At 46.4% G+C, this 16,108-nt stretch overlaps 1 protein-coding gene across 1 annotated transcript in view; it reads right to left on the bottom strand.

Annotated features, from left to right (window-relative positions):
- Window positions 1-16,108, bottom strand: part of LDLRAD3 (low density lipoprotein receptor class A domain containing 3) — a 269,205-nt gene that overhangs the window by 110,713 nt on the left and 142,384 nt on the right. The window contains exon 4 of the mRNA XM_040259025.1: window positions 11,762-11,896. Within this exon, the coding sequence (XP_040114959.1) occupies window positions 11,762-11,896 (135 nt within the window). The remainder of the gene's footprint in view (window positions 1-11,761; window positions 11,897-16,108) is intronic.

Genomic DNA, 16,108 nt, shown 5'->3' with positions numbered 1-16,108 from the left:
CTGAGCTTGAGAGAGCCATTCTGATTCACTGCTGGCCGGCCCAGGAACTGACTGGCCGTGGGTCAGGTGTCCAAGTCTAGTTGAGTCAACAGTGACTGAGGTGCTTGGGAATGACCTTGGAAAGTGAAGGGCTGGCCCTGCCAGAGGTCATGAGTGGAGCAGACAGTCGAGAAGGAGCCGAGGACAGAGCAACGAGCATGACATCCAATATACTTTGGCCCCAGAAGGCATGGAGCATTAATGTCGACGTACTGTCAAATGCAGGGGCTTCATGGGACATTTCTCAGGTTAGTGGTATTGGTCAAAGGAGTGGTTCTGTACTTCTGGTCTTCCTCTCTAGCTGAAAATTAAGCTATTAGAGAACAGAGCAGCTTCAGGAAATTTTCCTGATTTCTCAGAGCACCCAGCAGTGCACCAGCAAAAGAAGACCTTCAGTAAAAGCCGACCCTGATGGTAATTTGAGTGGCACACACATTACAGAGGGCACAAGACCTCAAGGAAGGGAACTCAGGGAAAGGGAACATTTGTAAGAATCATATTATAGCATTCCAGGACCAAACAGTAACCAGACTGATAACCTGCTGAGTTTCCAGAGAGAAACAAGGAGAGAACAAGAAAGGGGCTGCGACAAGATATCTGCAACATCAGAGCACATTTTTATTTTTCACAGGCCACAGAGCTCTCAGGTAGCCAAACCAGAGGCCCTCCAACCACCGCCACCCTCAAGATAATTACTGGATTGTGTGACCCAAGGGAGATTTTCAAATCAGGGGTGGGAGCTGGGGAATCCCCAGAGTGTGGCCATCATCTAACCTCCCAAGCTATTCTCACATTGGGGGATTCACAGAAGCTGTCACTCCACCGTCTCATTTACAATATCTGCAAGTCTCAATTAGATTTCCTCTGCCAGTGGGACCACAAAGCTCCATAAGATCCACAGAGGATCAGAATCCTCATCACAGGCAATGATAACCAGCCCCCACTGTGGATTCTGTCACCAGAGCAGAGCATCTCATTTCTCCTGATTTTCCTCATCCGGCTCCACCTTCCAACTGAAGCATGCAGGGAGGGGGCCTGCACAAGCCAGCCTCAACCCCCCTGATAGCTTCACCCCCCACCCCACCCCAGAAAACCCCACCCCACTCCACACACAAGCACACACGCTGCTCTGGCCATCCGGATTCTCTGCCTCTGAATATGCTGTTCCCTCTGGCTAGATGCCAGCCTTGTACTTGTTTCTGGGTCCATTTTTATTTATCCTCAATATTTGGGCAGAGATTTCATCCTCTGAAGTCTTGCCATATTCCCCTAGGAAAAACAGTCGCCCCTCAAGGACTAATCATGTCCTCGTGTCTCGGCAAGCCATGCTCCTCCTTCCCCTATTACAGCATTAATCACGAGTCTGTGCGTGCTAAGTCACTTCAGTCGTGTCCGACTCCATAGACTGTAGCCCACCAGGCTCCTCTGTCCATGGGGATTCTCCAGGCAAGAATATTGAAGGGGGTAGCCATGCTCTCCTCCAGCGGATCTTCCTGACCCAGGGATACACTTCAGGGTGATTATCCACAGGGCGTTGTTTCTCCCTTACTGACTATGAGCAAGTGTGCTCTGATAGAGCTTTGTGTTTCTTCCAGAACCCAGGGGGAACCGGGCAGTAACAGGCACAGTGCAAATGATTAGTGTTTGATGAAGGTAAGGAAGAGTCAAGATGGTAAAAGGGTGTTGGGTGGGGAGCTGAGGGCCACAAGCTGTCCACAGACAGACAAATTGTCCCCCGCACAATCAGACCGCACAAGACGGCTTGTCCGGAGACTCAAAAAACTCGCAGAGAGCCCCACACTGGGTCCCCCTGCCCGGAAACTTGGTCCGTCTGCCTCAGGAAGAGACACGCTCTGCCAGCTGTCCAGGCAGGGGGACAGAGGGAGGAACAGATGAGGACAGGAGCCAGGAGATGCAAAGAGAAAGAGGACCTGTGTGGGGAGCTGGGGAGACTGGAGAAACAGCTCGGAAGATGAGCACGCTGGCTACGAGATCAGGAAGCAATTACTCTCATGAGTGGAGAATCATTCTGACTTGCTTCCAAATGAGGGACACATCAGAAATCTCAAGCGCCTGCTGCAGTGGGTAAAGGGAAGGAGGCTTCCGTGAGACAAACACTCAATTACTAAGAAGAGAACCCCACAGGTACAGAAAGGCACAATCAACCTCTCTCAACCTCCTTCTGGTTCTTCCATCGAAGTCAGCATTTCTGCCTCTCCCAGCCCAGCTGGGTTTTCAAAGTCTCAAATTAAAAGTAGAAAAAAGGCTTCTACATCCCTCCTGTTAATCGTACCTCCAGCAGTTTAACTCTAGGTGAGGCCAAATAAATTCTTTCAGAGTGACGACTCTTTCCCAGGGTCCCTCTAATGAGGCTCTTGACCTCATCTGGTGACATGAGCTTTGCAGTGAATACTGACCGCCCATTAAATTCTAGGTTGTGACTTTTGGGGCTGGATGCCCTAACCCCAGACTACTATTTTATCTTTTAACTATACAAAGCTCTTCTCCATTCATACTTGAAAAACAAAACAAAAAATTAGCACGTCTCCCATCTCATGCCCTCCATGATTTCTTTACATGTCTTTGGCTGCACATCACTTGCTTTCATTTTGTGACAGAAAGCCAAGGTCTCTTCCAAAAGCGTAAGCTCCTTTTCCTCTCAACTACCCAGGCCAGTTGCAGGGTTGGGGAGCTGGAGTGGAAAAGCAAAGAACAGGCCTAACTGGAAAATACTACAGTAGGTTCTCCGGTCCCATAAAAATAGCACCCCCATGGAGACCTGCTGTGGGCCCTTTCTACCCCTGGCCAACCTCATGGAGTTTATCATCAAAGCTAGGCAAAAGTGAAAATGAAAGTGAAAGTTGCTCAGTCGCATCCGGATTCTCTGCAACCCCATGGAATTCTCCAGGCCAGAATACTGGAGTAGGTAGCCATTCCCTTCTCCAGGAGGTCTTCCCAACCCAGGGATCAAACCCAGGTCTCCTACATTACAGGTAGATTCTTTACCAGCTGAGCTACCAGGGAAGCCCAAGAATACTGGAGTGGGTAGCCTATCCCTTCTCCAGGGGATCTTCCCAAACGAGGTATTGAACCAGGGTCTCCTCCGTTGCAGGCAGATTCTTTACCAGCTGAGCTACCAGGGAAGCCCCCAAACTAGCGATGCTAGCTGCCAATACATCCTGAAGCCATCACCCTGTCCATCCCCACTGTCATCACTAACCCCACTATCATCACTGTCATACATCGATCCATGACTCAGTTCAGTTCAGTTCAGTTGCTCAGTCGTGTCCGACTCTTGGAGAGCCCACAGACTGCAGCAACCAGGCCTTCCTGTCCATCACCAACTCCCGGAGTTTACTCAAACCCATGTCCATTGAGTCGGTGATGCCATCCAACCATCTCATCCTCTGTCGTCCCCTTCTCCTCCTGCCCCCAATCCCTCCCAGCATCAGGGTCTTTTCCAATAAGTCAGCTCTTCACATCAGGTGGCCAAAGTACTGGAGTTTCAGCTTTAGCATCAGTTCTTCCAATGAACACCCAGGACTGATCTCCTTTAGGGTGGACTGGTTGGATCTCCTTGCAGTCCAAGGGACTCTCAAGAGTCTTCTCCAACACCACAGTTCAAAAGCATCAATTCTTTGACAGTTTTCTTTATAGTCCAACTCTCACATGCATACATAATTACTGGAAAAATCATAGCCTTGACTAGACGGACCTTTGTTGGCAAAGTAATGTCTCTGCTTTTTAATATGCTGTGTAGGTTGGTCACAGCTTTTCTTCCAAAGAGGAAGTGTCTTTTAATTTCATGGCTGCAGTCACCATCTGCAGTGATTTTGAAGCCCAGGAAAATAAAGTCTCTCACTGTTTCCATGGTTTCTCCATCTATTTGCCATGAAGTGATGGCACCAGATGCCATGTTCTTTGTTTTTTGAATGCTGAGTTTCAAGCCAGCTTTTTCACTCTCCTCTTTCATTTTCATGAAGAGGCTCTTTAGTTCCTCTTCACTTTCTGCCATAAGGGTGGTGTCATCTGCATATCTGAGGTTTTTGATATTTCTCCCAGCAATCTTGATTCCAGCTTGTGTTTCATCCAGCCTGGCATTTCACATGATGTAATCTGCATATAAGTTAAATAAGCGAGGTGACAATATATGGCCGTGACGTACTCCTTTACAAATCTGGAACCAGTTCATTGTTCTATGTCCGGTTCTAACTGTTGCTTCTTGACCTGCATAGCGATTTCTGCGAGGCAGGTAAGGTAGTCTGGTATTCCCATCTCTTTAAGAATTTTCCAGTTTGTTGTGATCCACACAGTCAAAGGTTTTAGTGTAGTCAATGAAGCAGAAGTTTTTCTGGAATTCTCTTCCAGAAAAGAAGACTGCCATGAGTGTCCATGGAGAAAATCCAAGATCCTTAATGTGGCTCCAATTCACCACACCACAGACCACTGCGGATGGCGCCAACTTACTTCCAAGTTATTCCTCTCTTGTCCACCAGAGGGCGCCACGTGGTTTGTTTGTTCCCACCCGCCGCCGCCCCGCCCACCCTGCCCAGTCCTGCAAATGCACCAAATGGCCAGTTCTTTACCATCGGAGCCATCTGGGAAGCCCTCAGATGCACCACGCTGTCACCATGCTCAGAGCTGGATCCTACAGCCTATAGTCCCTTCATCTTCAGCATCACTTTCTCAAGAAGGTCTCAAATTCCTGCCATTCACTTCCACAGCATCCTGCCTCTGCCTTTCCCACACACTCCTCACACCAGTAACCAACTCAATGCCTATTTTTCCTACTTGGATGCAGGTGTCAACAGAGCAGAGACCACACTTGTCTTGTTTCCTATTGCCATCCTCCACTCTAAGATCCACATTCTCCCCCCTCCCATTCTAACATTCTAAAACTGGGACACATCTTAAAATCAATAGTCCATCATAACTGAATTGTCAGCATTTCCTCTTTCTCAGCAAAACATAAAACAATAGTGGGCCTTACACTTGATGGCATCTTGGTATTTGTCAAAATAAGGTATGTCCCTGTGTCTAACGGGCCCAGTGCCCAGCACATAGCAGCCGTAAATAAATATTACTTGATAAATATACACAGACACACACACATTTCCTGAGGACATGATATTAGCCGGGTTTTGCTGTATAACAAACACACTTTAAAATCTCCGGCCACAGCAGAGATTTAGTATCTCACGCATGGGTCTGCAGGAGGGCTGCATCTTGGTGGCGTCAGCTGGGACCGACCCCAGGCTGTGACTTGGGCTCAGGTCTGACCCATGTGTCACTTCTCCTTGGACCAGCAGTCGGTCGTCTCATGGCAGATGTTAGAATGAAAGAGAGCAAGCACAAGGGCACAGGACGTGCCAGGCTCCTTTATCGTCAGTCTGCCAACATCCCACAGTCAGAGCAAGCCTGGCATCTGCAGGTAGGGAACCTCCTCTGGCCACTGTGCCAGGTCACAGGGTAGGGGGAAGGACCGAAGACCCGCAGTGAAGAATCCACCCACCGTAGGCCCCGCATGGAGGAGAGGCCTGGGAAGGGACACCACGCTGCACATTTCCGCAGCATGAGGGCCAGCTCGCACACTGGACCAGACAGAACACGGCCCTGCTTGCCATGCGTGAAGGCCCCTGCGTTAGCAGTGGCGGTCCCAACGGCTCATCCTTCTGCCCAGCGGCCGCAAGGAATTCTCCTTGATTCCCTTTGCTGTCAGGCTTCATTTAAGGTATTTATTTGAGAGCATAACTAAGAAGCAATCACTACACCGAAATCTTCCTTTCTGCAGCTAATTATTTATCCATCGTAAGGCTAGGCTCCAGCTCCCAATCTGAGTGGGTGACTGGCTAATTTATTTACTAAAAGATTTTTTAAATTGAAATATAGTTGATTTACAATAACATGTTAATTACTGCTATACAGCAAAGTGACTCAGTTACACATATATATTCTTTTTTAAAATATTCTTTTCCATGATGGTTTATCATAAAATACTGAATACAGTTTTCTATGTTCTACAGTAGGACCTTGTTGTTTGTTCATTCTCCATATAAAAGCTTATATCTACAATCCCCAGCCCCCAACTCCATCTCTCCCTCAACCCCTCACCCTAGGCAATCCTCAGAGTGACTGGCTAATTTAGGTCAGCTAGGGCTTAGGACCAGGCGGTAGAAGACCCGAGTGCCGCCGTCCTAAGGTGCCCGGACAGCAGAAGCGTTGACGGTCTTGGTCAGGACTGGCTGGAAAGCCGGAGGTGTTCTGGCACCCTGATTTCAGTCTCAGAGCTGCTGTGGAGACAGAGTTAATGAGGCCTGCACACCGAGTATAGAAAATGAACATCTCAAAATGCACGCTGGGAGACGGCCCATTAACCACGCACGGCTCGGCCCAGCGCTCTCCCCACCAGGAGGAGGCCCGCTCGACTGTCCTGATTATTCCACGAAGGCCCCGAGCGCTTTCCCGACTCCCTTACGTCCTCACCTCCCTTTGATTCTGCACTCTGCTCCCTTCTTAGCAGCTCCGCACCCCCCTGTCTGTCTTTCTGCCGTGGCACTTGGCGCAGGGCTGTGGTGTGCCTCAGTGTGACTTCCTGAGAGCCATATGCCCTTCCTAGGGCTGTGGTGACCAAGTGCCAAGTAGACGGCTTCAACGAGACATTTTCGGTCTTGTGGTCCTGGCATGCGGGCTCCTGCTAGGGGCCGTCAAGGAAAATCTGTGTCTCTCTGTCGGCTTCTGGAGGTTTGCTGGCAATCTCTGGTGTCCCCTGGCTTGTAGCTATATCACCCAAGTTCTGTCTCCACGTCCCTCTGTGAGTCTGTTTCGCAACATGCCCTTTCGAGAAGGACATCAGTCACATGGGGTTAGAGGTACATCCCCCCGCAGTGTCACCTCATTGTAACTAATTTCAATGCAAGGACTCGATTTCCAAGTAAGGTCACATCCTGGTGTTTAGGACTTCAACATATGAGCTATAGGGAAGAACATAATTCAAGAGGAGACTCCAAGACCACTTCCGTATCCCCTGCATACAGTTCAGGGCCTGGTACCTGGGGGCAGGCCATAACCTGCCTCCTGACCAAAGTGCCAGAAAGGACAGCTCCTGTGCTCTCTCTCTCTCACACACGCACACGCACACACCCAATCCTACAGAAGAAACAGGACAAAGCCGTCACTGTTAGCTTCTGGTGAGGTGCCCAACCTCACGGCCAGCTTTCCGAATTCTTCTCTAAGCATTATCACCAGGATACAGCAAGCGAGATAAAGAAACTGCAACCCAAGTGCCAATACACTCAATTAACTACCCCGGCACTGGTGGCTTCTTCAAAAGAGCTTAACTTCCTAGCATTCCTCACCCGGGGGAAGGTGGGCAGGCCTCATTAGTCTTTCTGTCTGAGAGGAGAACTTGAATACAAAGAGAGGAAAATATGCCAGCCTCATACACAACCTCCCCGCTGAGCTCAAGGGACCAAGGCGGGACAAGGTCTGCTGTTCCTGGTCCCAGGACAGTGGTACCCAGACAGCCATAGCACAGGGTGATGAAGAACGTTAACTTGTACCTTGGAGGACCTAAGTTCCCGGCTTCATCGCCTACTCACTGTGTGGTCATGCCACAGCTATGGAACTTCTCTGTTTCTCGGGTTCTTCCTCCAGAAAAATGAGGGTCATTTTCTGTTCCTGGATTCTCCTGTCACAGGGATTTGGTGAGGACTGAGTAGAAAATGTAAGTCAAATGCTTGGAATAGGGCCTGCCACTTAGCGCTTAATGTGATGGCTATTCTTGTACACACCCTGTTTGATCTCTGTCCAAAGGACTGACCCTCTCTCACCATCACCTGAGTCTTCATAAGCTCTCTATGACTGGAATGATCAGAAGTGGGGCCCACATAAGAGCTATTCATGGTATCCATTTTCTAGTATGGCATAGCAAATTACTCTGAAACCTACAGGCTTAAAAAAAAAAACAAATGTTCATTATCTCATAGTTTCTGTGTCTCAGAAATCCAGGAGTAGCTGAGCTCTGCTTACTACAGTTAGAGAAGGCTACAATCGCGGTCATCTCCTGGCCCGCAGAGAGTTCAAGGCTGGACCAAGGGAGAGGCCAATTTTGGGCTCACCCTTGTGGTTACTGGAGGCCTCAGTTCCTCACGGGCATTTGGTTGGAGTTCCCTGCCACGCAGGCCTATCCATGGCACAGCTCACATCATGGCAGCTGCTGCATTAGAGTGAGCAAGACGGTAAGAAAAACAGACGTGGGGTCTTTTGTAATCTTACATTGGAACTGACATCCCATCACTTCTGTTGCTATTTTCTTTGTTAAAAGTGAATCACAATTTATACACCTGTGTTCGCAGCAGCATGACTCACAATAGCCAAAAGGTGGAAGCAACTCACGTGTCCATCAACAGATAAATGGATATACAAAATGCGGTACCAGTGTACTATGGAGTATGATATACACCTTAAGTAAAAAGGCAGAAAATTCTGACACATGCGACAACATGGATAAACCTTGAAGACATTATGTAAGTGAGCCAAGCCAGTCATCAAAAGTTAAGTATGCTATTCGATTGCATTTATAGGAGGTATCTAGAATAGTAAAATTCATAAAAACAAAGTAGAACGGCAGTTGCCAGGGGCTGGAGGAGGAGGAATGGGGAGCTGTTGTTTAATGGGTATAGAGTTTTAGTTTGGCAAGATGGAAAAGTTCTGGAGATTAGCTGCACAATAAGGTAAACTGTTGAACCATTTATTAAAAAATGGTTAATATGGTAAATTTTATGTCATGAGGGGGCGTGTGCATGCTAAGTCACTTCAGTCATGTCCCACTCTTTGTGACGCCGCGGACCGTAGCTCCACCAGGCTCCTCTATCCATGGGATTCTCCAGGCAAGAATACTGGAGTGGCTTGCCATGCCTTCCTCTAGGGGATCTTCCCAACCCACGGAATGAACTCTCATCTCATGCATTGCAGGTGGATTCTTTGGCCAATGGACCACCTGGAAAGACCCTGTTATGTGTAATTTGCCACTATTGGGGAAAAAAAGCAAGTCATGAGGTCCAGATCACAAGCAAAGGGATGGGATTCTACCAAAACATCAACCCTAGGGGGTAGGGACCACTGAAGGTAGCCTGCCATCATCAGTTAGGCATCCAAAGTTGGCAAGAATCTATCAGTTCAATTAGGACTGAATCCAGCATGCTTAAGACCACCTAGGTGCTGGCCACAGCCAATCTGTGCAGAGCAGCACCTGCTGACCCTCAGATGCACCCTCTCAGGGAAGGTTCCTAAGCAACAGAAAGTCACATGCAAAGACTGCTCCAAAGCCACTGCTTGTGGAATTGACTTGTAATGGTTTACACTTCCAATCAGTGAAGCCCCAGTTAAAATTCGATTCCACCAGAGTGTTCTTTGGCCTCCAATACATCCCATCTGGAATTGAAAGGTACAGTAATGACTGTACTTTCACGGTCCCATTCCCGCCTCCAAGTCTTGGCAGGGTTTGTTGTTGCTTTGCAAGGCCACATGTAAGGAAAGAAAGTAAATGGGGACGAGAGGAAGAAGAGAGGAGAGGCGCACACAAAGCTGGAGTCTCTCAGTGGAGACATGACCTTTTCATACCCTCATCAAATTAGAGGAAAAGTATTTCAAGTACCCTATTTCCTGTCTTGGGGTCAGTTTTCTCCATTCCATCAAAATAAGCATCATAAAATATCACTTTATTTTCCCACATCAACTGGAAGCAATGATGCAATTTTTGAGGACCAGAAGCCCAGCAGAAGCAGCTGGGATGAATTAATATTTTGACTAAAGGAGTTCACGTACAGAAGGTGCCCAGCACAGTAGCTGGTACAGGGCAGGGATCAATGAACATTAGCTATTATTAAGATGACAATAGGTCAAATCCTACACAATATAGTGTCTACTCAAGATGCCTCTGAAATTCTTCAGGAAGACATTTAAAAGCCCTGGATAGGTCAGGTATTCCCCCAGCGTGGCACACTGGTGCCCTTTCAGCAGCAAAATTAGCCATCAGTTTGCATTTAGAAGCTGCCTGACAGACAAAAGCATACTCTTCAATACTAGAATTACACCCAGAGCACAGGGACATTCATATCGCTAATGGATTATAGTGGTTCACAGATTTCCACGTGAATTCAATTTACCTGGAGGGCCTATTAAAACACAGATTGTTGCTGGACTCACCCCTAGGGTCTGTTCGATGGGTCTGGGTACAGCCTGAACTTTGCTGTAACGAGTTCCCAAGTGATGCCGATCCTGCTGGTCTGAGAACTGAACTTTGAGAGCCGCTCATGAGGAGAGGACACAAAAAGGGGATTTTTCTAGGCCAGGACAATCAGAGGCTAACTCTGCCCAAGACCCACCTCCCAGAGCTGCTCTCTGTACAGATTTTGGCAAAGTCCAAGTAGATACAGATTTTGTCTTTTCTCATCTAGGGACCTCAGGCATATGGAATGGATTGATCATAAGCCTTAATGTGTGGCCCACTCTCACCAGGGGTCTATGCATGGCCCATTTGTTCATTCATTCATTCTTAACAATGTAATAAACACCTACCAAAATTAAAGCTAAGACCTTGAAAGGAACCTCCATCTAACTTCATCCTACCTCCCAACATATGAGTTAACCAGTTATCCATCCTTATCTTGTTTTTCTTTTTTGTAGTATTATTAAATCTGTAATCAGTGATACAATCATAGAGTGGCATACTGAATAACGGTCAAAACAAATAATCTCTACCAGCAAAATAATATGGGTGGATCACAACATAATACTAAGTGAGAAAAATAAGGATTGCATATGGATGATACCAGCTTATAACATTAGAAATATATACTTTTTAGGATGCCTTAAAATTGACATGCATTTTAAAAATCTTTGTATTTTTTTCTAATCACTGAAGAAATAAATATGTGTTAACTGGAAAAGAGTCAATGAATAAGAAAAGGTATCCAGTCAGTTTTAACAGGGGAGGATATGACCCCTCAGTGTCCTTCTGGGTTCCCTAAAAAGCTCATCCTTCCATCCCCAAATGCATCCTTTGGTTTCCATTCAACAGCTCTGAGAGGAATAGGCAATTCACACAAGAGGAAATGAAGTAGTAAACACCCAGGAGAAAATGTTAACTTAGCTCATCATCAGAGAAATGCAAACTAAAGCATTTGGGGAACTGTCATTCTATGACTACTAAATCAGCCAAAACAGGGAAACGAGGACAAGAGTGAACTCTTGGGATATTACCGTAAACCTGATACACACAGACAATACTAGCACCAGTGGAAAATTTTTAAAAATTTCCCAGCAGCTACATGATGAGATGTAGTTATGAACTGTGCAGATGTCTTACTCCGCTGAATTTATCCTGAAGAAGTAACTCAATGGAAATACCTCGGTGGCTCCCAACAGTGAAACTACTTAGAAAACCATAGTAGAGAGCACTGTCACGGTATGCAATGCAGCTAGGCAAATTACAGTTTTGAAGAGAAAAATGTGCATTTGCTATCTTATGCATGAGAAATATGAAGTACAAAACGGTAGGTGGGTTGTGGTTAAAACCACATGTATGAGAGCTGCATGGCAAGAGCAGAAATGAACACAGCTGCTGTATCTGGAGGTGGGATGGGAGTTGCTTTTTTTTGGCGTTACCGTGGTGCGGTGTCGTAATTACTTATTTTTTTTTAAGAACCTGGGAGGCTCCTACCTTGAGAACTCTCACAGCTTTCCTCGTCACTGTTGTCTTGACAGTTATTCTGCCCATCACAGATGAAGCTCTTGTCAATGCAGAGGCCATTCTTGCAGTGGTAGCGGGCAGTGGAGCAGAGCAGAGGATTTGCGGCTGTGAAGGGAGAACAGAGCAGATCACCAGGGAGGTTAGCCAGTCCCTTTGGGATGCCCAGAACCTTCTCCATCTAGGGGTATGTCCTGTTCTGGAAGCAGTGAACTCAGCTCGGATGGCTGACTCAAAACCTGTCCCGGGAGACTGGTCAAGCAATGACTTGGATAGGGCATAGGGCAAGACTGATTCTGCCCCATTCTAAAAGCTCCTTTTTCTGCTATACCACAGGTTTTTGTTGGTTATCCATTTTAAATACAGCAGGGTGTACATGACCGATGTTATGTGCCAGCCTGGATGGGAGGGGAGTTTGGGGGAGAATGGATGCATGTGTATGTCTGGCTGAATCCCTTCACTGTTCACCTGAAACTATCACAACATTGTTAATCAGCTATTCACCAGTACAAAATGGCTTTGGTGTTAAAAATAAAACTTACATTAAAAAATAAATTATTTGAAAAAAAAAAAAAAGCTTCTTCCAAAGGCATCCTGCTGGTGTCCTATAAGCATACCAACATGGCCACAGGGCAATGCCCAGCCCCAACTGGTCCACGTCGAGGCGGGTCAGCAGCCTCTGAGGGATCTAGAGCAAAACTGGAATCTCCCAGGAGAGTCAAGAATGGAACGGTCGGTAACATAAGGACACACAGAGACGAGCAAAGATGGATGGAGAAGCTGGCTTGGGGATCCATGAACCTCTGCCACTGACGGAGCAATGGCACACGTAATCCAAGGGCTATGTTGGATCCTACTGGCTCCCTAACATGGACCTTCCCGGTAAGTCCTTGAGTTTCTCCAGCTCACCCAGGTGAGCGCAGTGGTCTACTTTGCAAAAAAAACCAAAAAACAAAAAACCATTAACCCACTTGGTCAGCCTGAGTGGCCCCCTGATACAGGCAAACCTCAAAAAGAAAAATGACAGAAATGGCCTCTCCCCTCAAGGAAGAAGGCGGCAATCAGCCAGTGTGAAGTCAACACAAAACCCCTTAACGAAGCAAATCTCCATGGAAAATCACTGTTTCTACTGCACAATTTATCTTGCTTCATCACTCTCTGCAGCACAATTCAAGCAAGGCTCTTTCCAGGGCTGTATTTTCGATAAATGAAGCAGCAAAAGGAGAAATTACTCCAGCCCCAACTCTACCATTTATTAGCTGTGTGATCTAAGGTAACTTATTTCAATTCTCTGAGCCTCGACTCCTTTTTCCGTGTACAGTACGGGCTCCATAATTTGAGGGCCCACTGCGAACTGACAATGTGAGGTCATCTTTCAAAAATTATTTAAAAATTCAAAAAGATAAGTGCTGGGCATAAAACCAAGTCTGGCATGCTTCGGAGCTAAGCACGAATCCTGTGCTGGTCACAGGTCCATGAAGCTGGCCCTGCTACTTACAGCCTTCATTTGAGCATCAGTGAATGCTCAAATGAGATGGCATGTGAGAAAATGTGCAGTGCAGAGTCTGACACACAGGGGCTCAGGAAATGTTGGACGTGCTCCCCAAGTTAGGTCTGCCTTGGTCCTCCAGAGTGTGGCCCTTCCCGAAGGAGCGACACTGGTGATGATGAAGAGGGGCCCTCCTGGGACCTCGGGTTATGAATTGAGCCAGCACCTGCATTATACATGGTACCAGAGCAGTATGACAGACCCAGCCCTGAAGACGGTTATGGGCTTGGGAACAAGTCAGCGCCAGCATCTCTGGGTGGTCCTCGTCGGCGAGACGGCAGTTGTCATTTATCTTTCCCATCTGCTTCACAGAGCCACTGTCAAGGTGCACGGCAATCACAGCTGCAGACTGCAAACTTCACAGGGCCCAGCAAACCCAAAGGGCTGCGGAGTTTTTTATTTCTTAACTTGTCAACTCAGAAAGTTTAATGTGAAAGGTCAGAGGGAGCAGAGGGATGGGGAAGCCAGCGCTCTTAGTTTTGAAGATGAGGGAGCAGTGTGAAGGCAAGCAATAGGAGTCTGGCCTGGAAATGGAAGTTTTAATTATTTAAATCGCTGTGGGTCAGAGAATGGTTCCACTTGATCATGCTGAAACCAAAGTCTGACTTCAGCCAAAACCAGAAAGGGGAAACCCCAAACCACAAGTCACATTTGGTTTCTGTCCAAGGCATCCCTCCAAACCCTTCAGCATCCCACCATGGTGGCCTCTGGCTTCCCGGGGACCCTCTGGGTCACATCTATGAAGCCAAAGCATCGACAATAATCAGCTCACTCTAATGGACAGCCTCAGAAAAGTGGAAAATCCCACTTAGAAAGGAAAGACTTCCAAGAAGGGGCTGCTGCAAACTTCCCTGAGTCCCCCTACCCCTCAGTAGGAGGGCTGTGCTGAACCAATCTTAAAGACATTGCTGGCGTCTAGTGACCTTGCTTCAGCCTTGGGTCCTTTCAACCTCATAAACTTTTCCAAAGAAAAGAAGTCATAGGTGAGCAGGTGCATACCCATGTACCACATATATGCGTGCATATGTGTAAGTATGAGTATATCCAGATCACGTGCATGTGTTGCTTCAGCCGTGGCTGACTCTGTGCGACCCTATGGACTGAAGCCTGCCAGGCTCCCCTGCCCATGGGATTCTCCAGACAAGAATACTGGAGTGGGTTGCCATGTCCTCCTCCAGGGGATCTTCCCAACCCAGGGACTGAACCCCTATCTCTTATGTCTCCTGCACTGGCAGGCGGGTTCTTTCCCACTAGCGCCACCTGGGAAGCCCTGTTCCGAGCACACATATCTCCAAATGAATGAAGACTGTCTGCACCTTAACACACAACTCTACTGCTAAAGAATCCACCGGGACCAAAAAACCAGTCTCAGTGCATAGGATGAATACATATATTTGTTTCCAATGCATATAACCAAAAGAACCAGAATCAGAATATAGAAAGAACTCTCACAATTCAAAAGAAAAAAGACTAACAACTTAATAGGAAAATGGGCAAAGGACACGACCGGGCAATTCCCATCAGAGCAATGGCAAACACTCAATAACAACTTGAAAAATTGTTGACAGCAGCCAGAAACGAAAGCACCACTTGAACCGCAGCAGACTTGCCAAGCTGCAGGTCTTAAAATTCCAGGTTGTTGGTCAGGCTGGGGAGGGAGAGGAAGTCTTAGAGACTGCTCGTGGGAGTGTAAATTTGTAGATCTACCTCGGAGACCAATTTAGTGATACCAGGTGATGCTTAAGGGGCATATGCCCCGTGGCCCAGTCATTTCACTTCCAGCTACACAAACGTTCACTGAAACTACTGTTTGTAAAATAAAAATATTAGCAATGACCCAAATATTCATCCACAGGAGGATTAACACCATGTGCTACATTGTTATAACAAAATTTTACAGCAGGAGATGGCTAACTTTTTCTGTACAGGACCAGATAGTAAATATTCTAGCCTTTAGTAACCTTTGGGTTTTGGCCTCTTCCTTAACTACTCAACTTTGCCACGGTGGTACAAAGTGGCCATAGAAAACTCGTAAATGAAGATCAGGGCTGTGTTCCAATAAAACTTGATTATTGGGTAGTACATACATTTAAAGTTAAGTAACTTTCAGAACAGGGCATAGGACAATTTGGGGCCAACACCTGCTGAACAGCAGTGAAAAATGAATGAACCAATAAACAAGTCCTATTGTCCAGCACAGGGAACTATATTTGATATCCTGGGATAAACTATAACAGAAAAGATAAAAAGAATATATATATATATATATATATAACAGTTTGGTGTATAGCAGAAATGAACATAACACTGTAAATCAACTATACTTCAATTAAAAAATATATAAAATAAGAGAGGACCAGAATCAAGATGGATCAGTCTCACAAATATAATCATGGGGAAAAAGTTATAAAAGATACTGGCAAGTTATATAAAAATATGCATAGGGTTGTACCACTCAGATGAAATTACCTATGCAAAAGAATGCTCTCTATTAAAGTTATTAAAATACATACTTGCATTGTAAGGTCAGTGGACAGCTCTGGAGAGAAGGGGAGGACAGGATCAGAGAGGGGTGTACTGAAGACTGGTAATGATATTTGGTAAGATTTTATTATTTTAAAAACCTGAAGCAAATAAGGAATATAGCAATATGTTTCTTTTTCCATTGAGAAATAACGGACATACAACATTATATTAGTTTTGGGTGTAAAATGCAATGATTTGATATTGGTATATATTGCAATAAGTCTAGTTAACATCCGTCACCACAC

This window comes from Oryx dammah, unplaced genomic scaffold, assembly GCF_014754425.2.
Source record: "Oryx dammah isolate SB20612 unplaced genomic scaffold, SCBI_Odam_1.1 HiC_scaffold_17, whole genome shotgun sequence".
NCBI lineage: Eukaryota > Metazoa > Chordata > Mammalia > Artiodactyla > Bovidae > Oryx > Oryx dammah.
The sequence above is the reverse complement of the archived record's forward strand: the minus strand, read 5'-3'. Positions and strand labels throughout refer to the sequence as shown.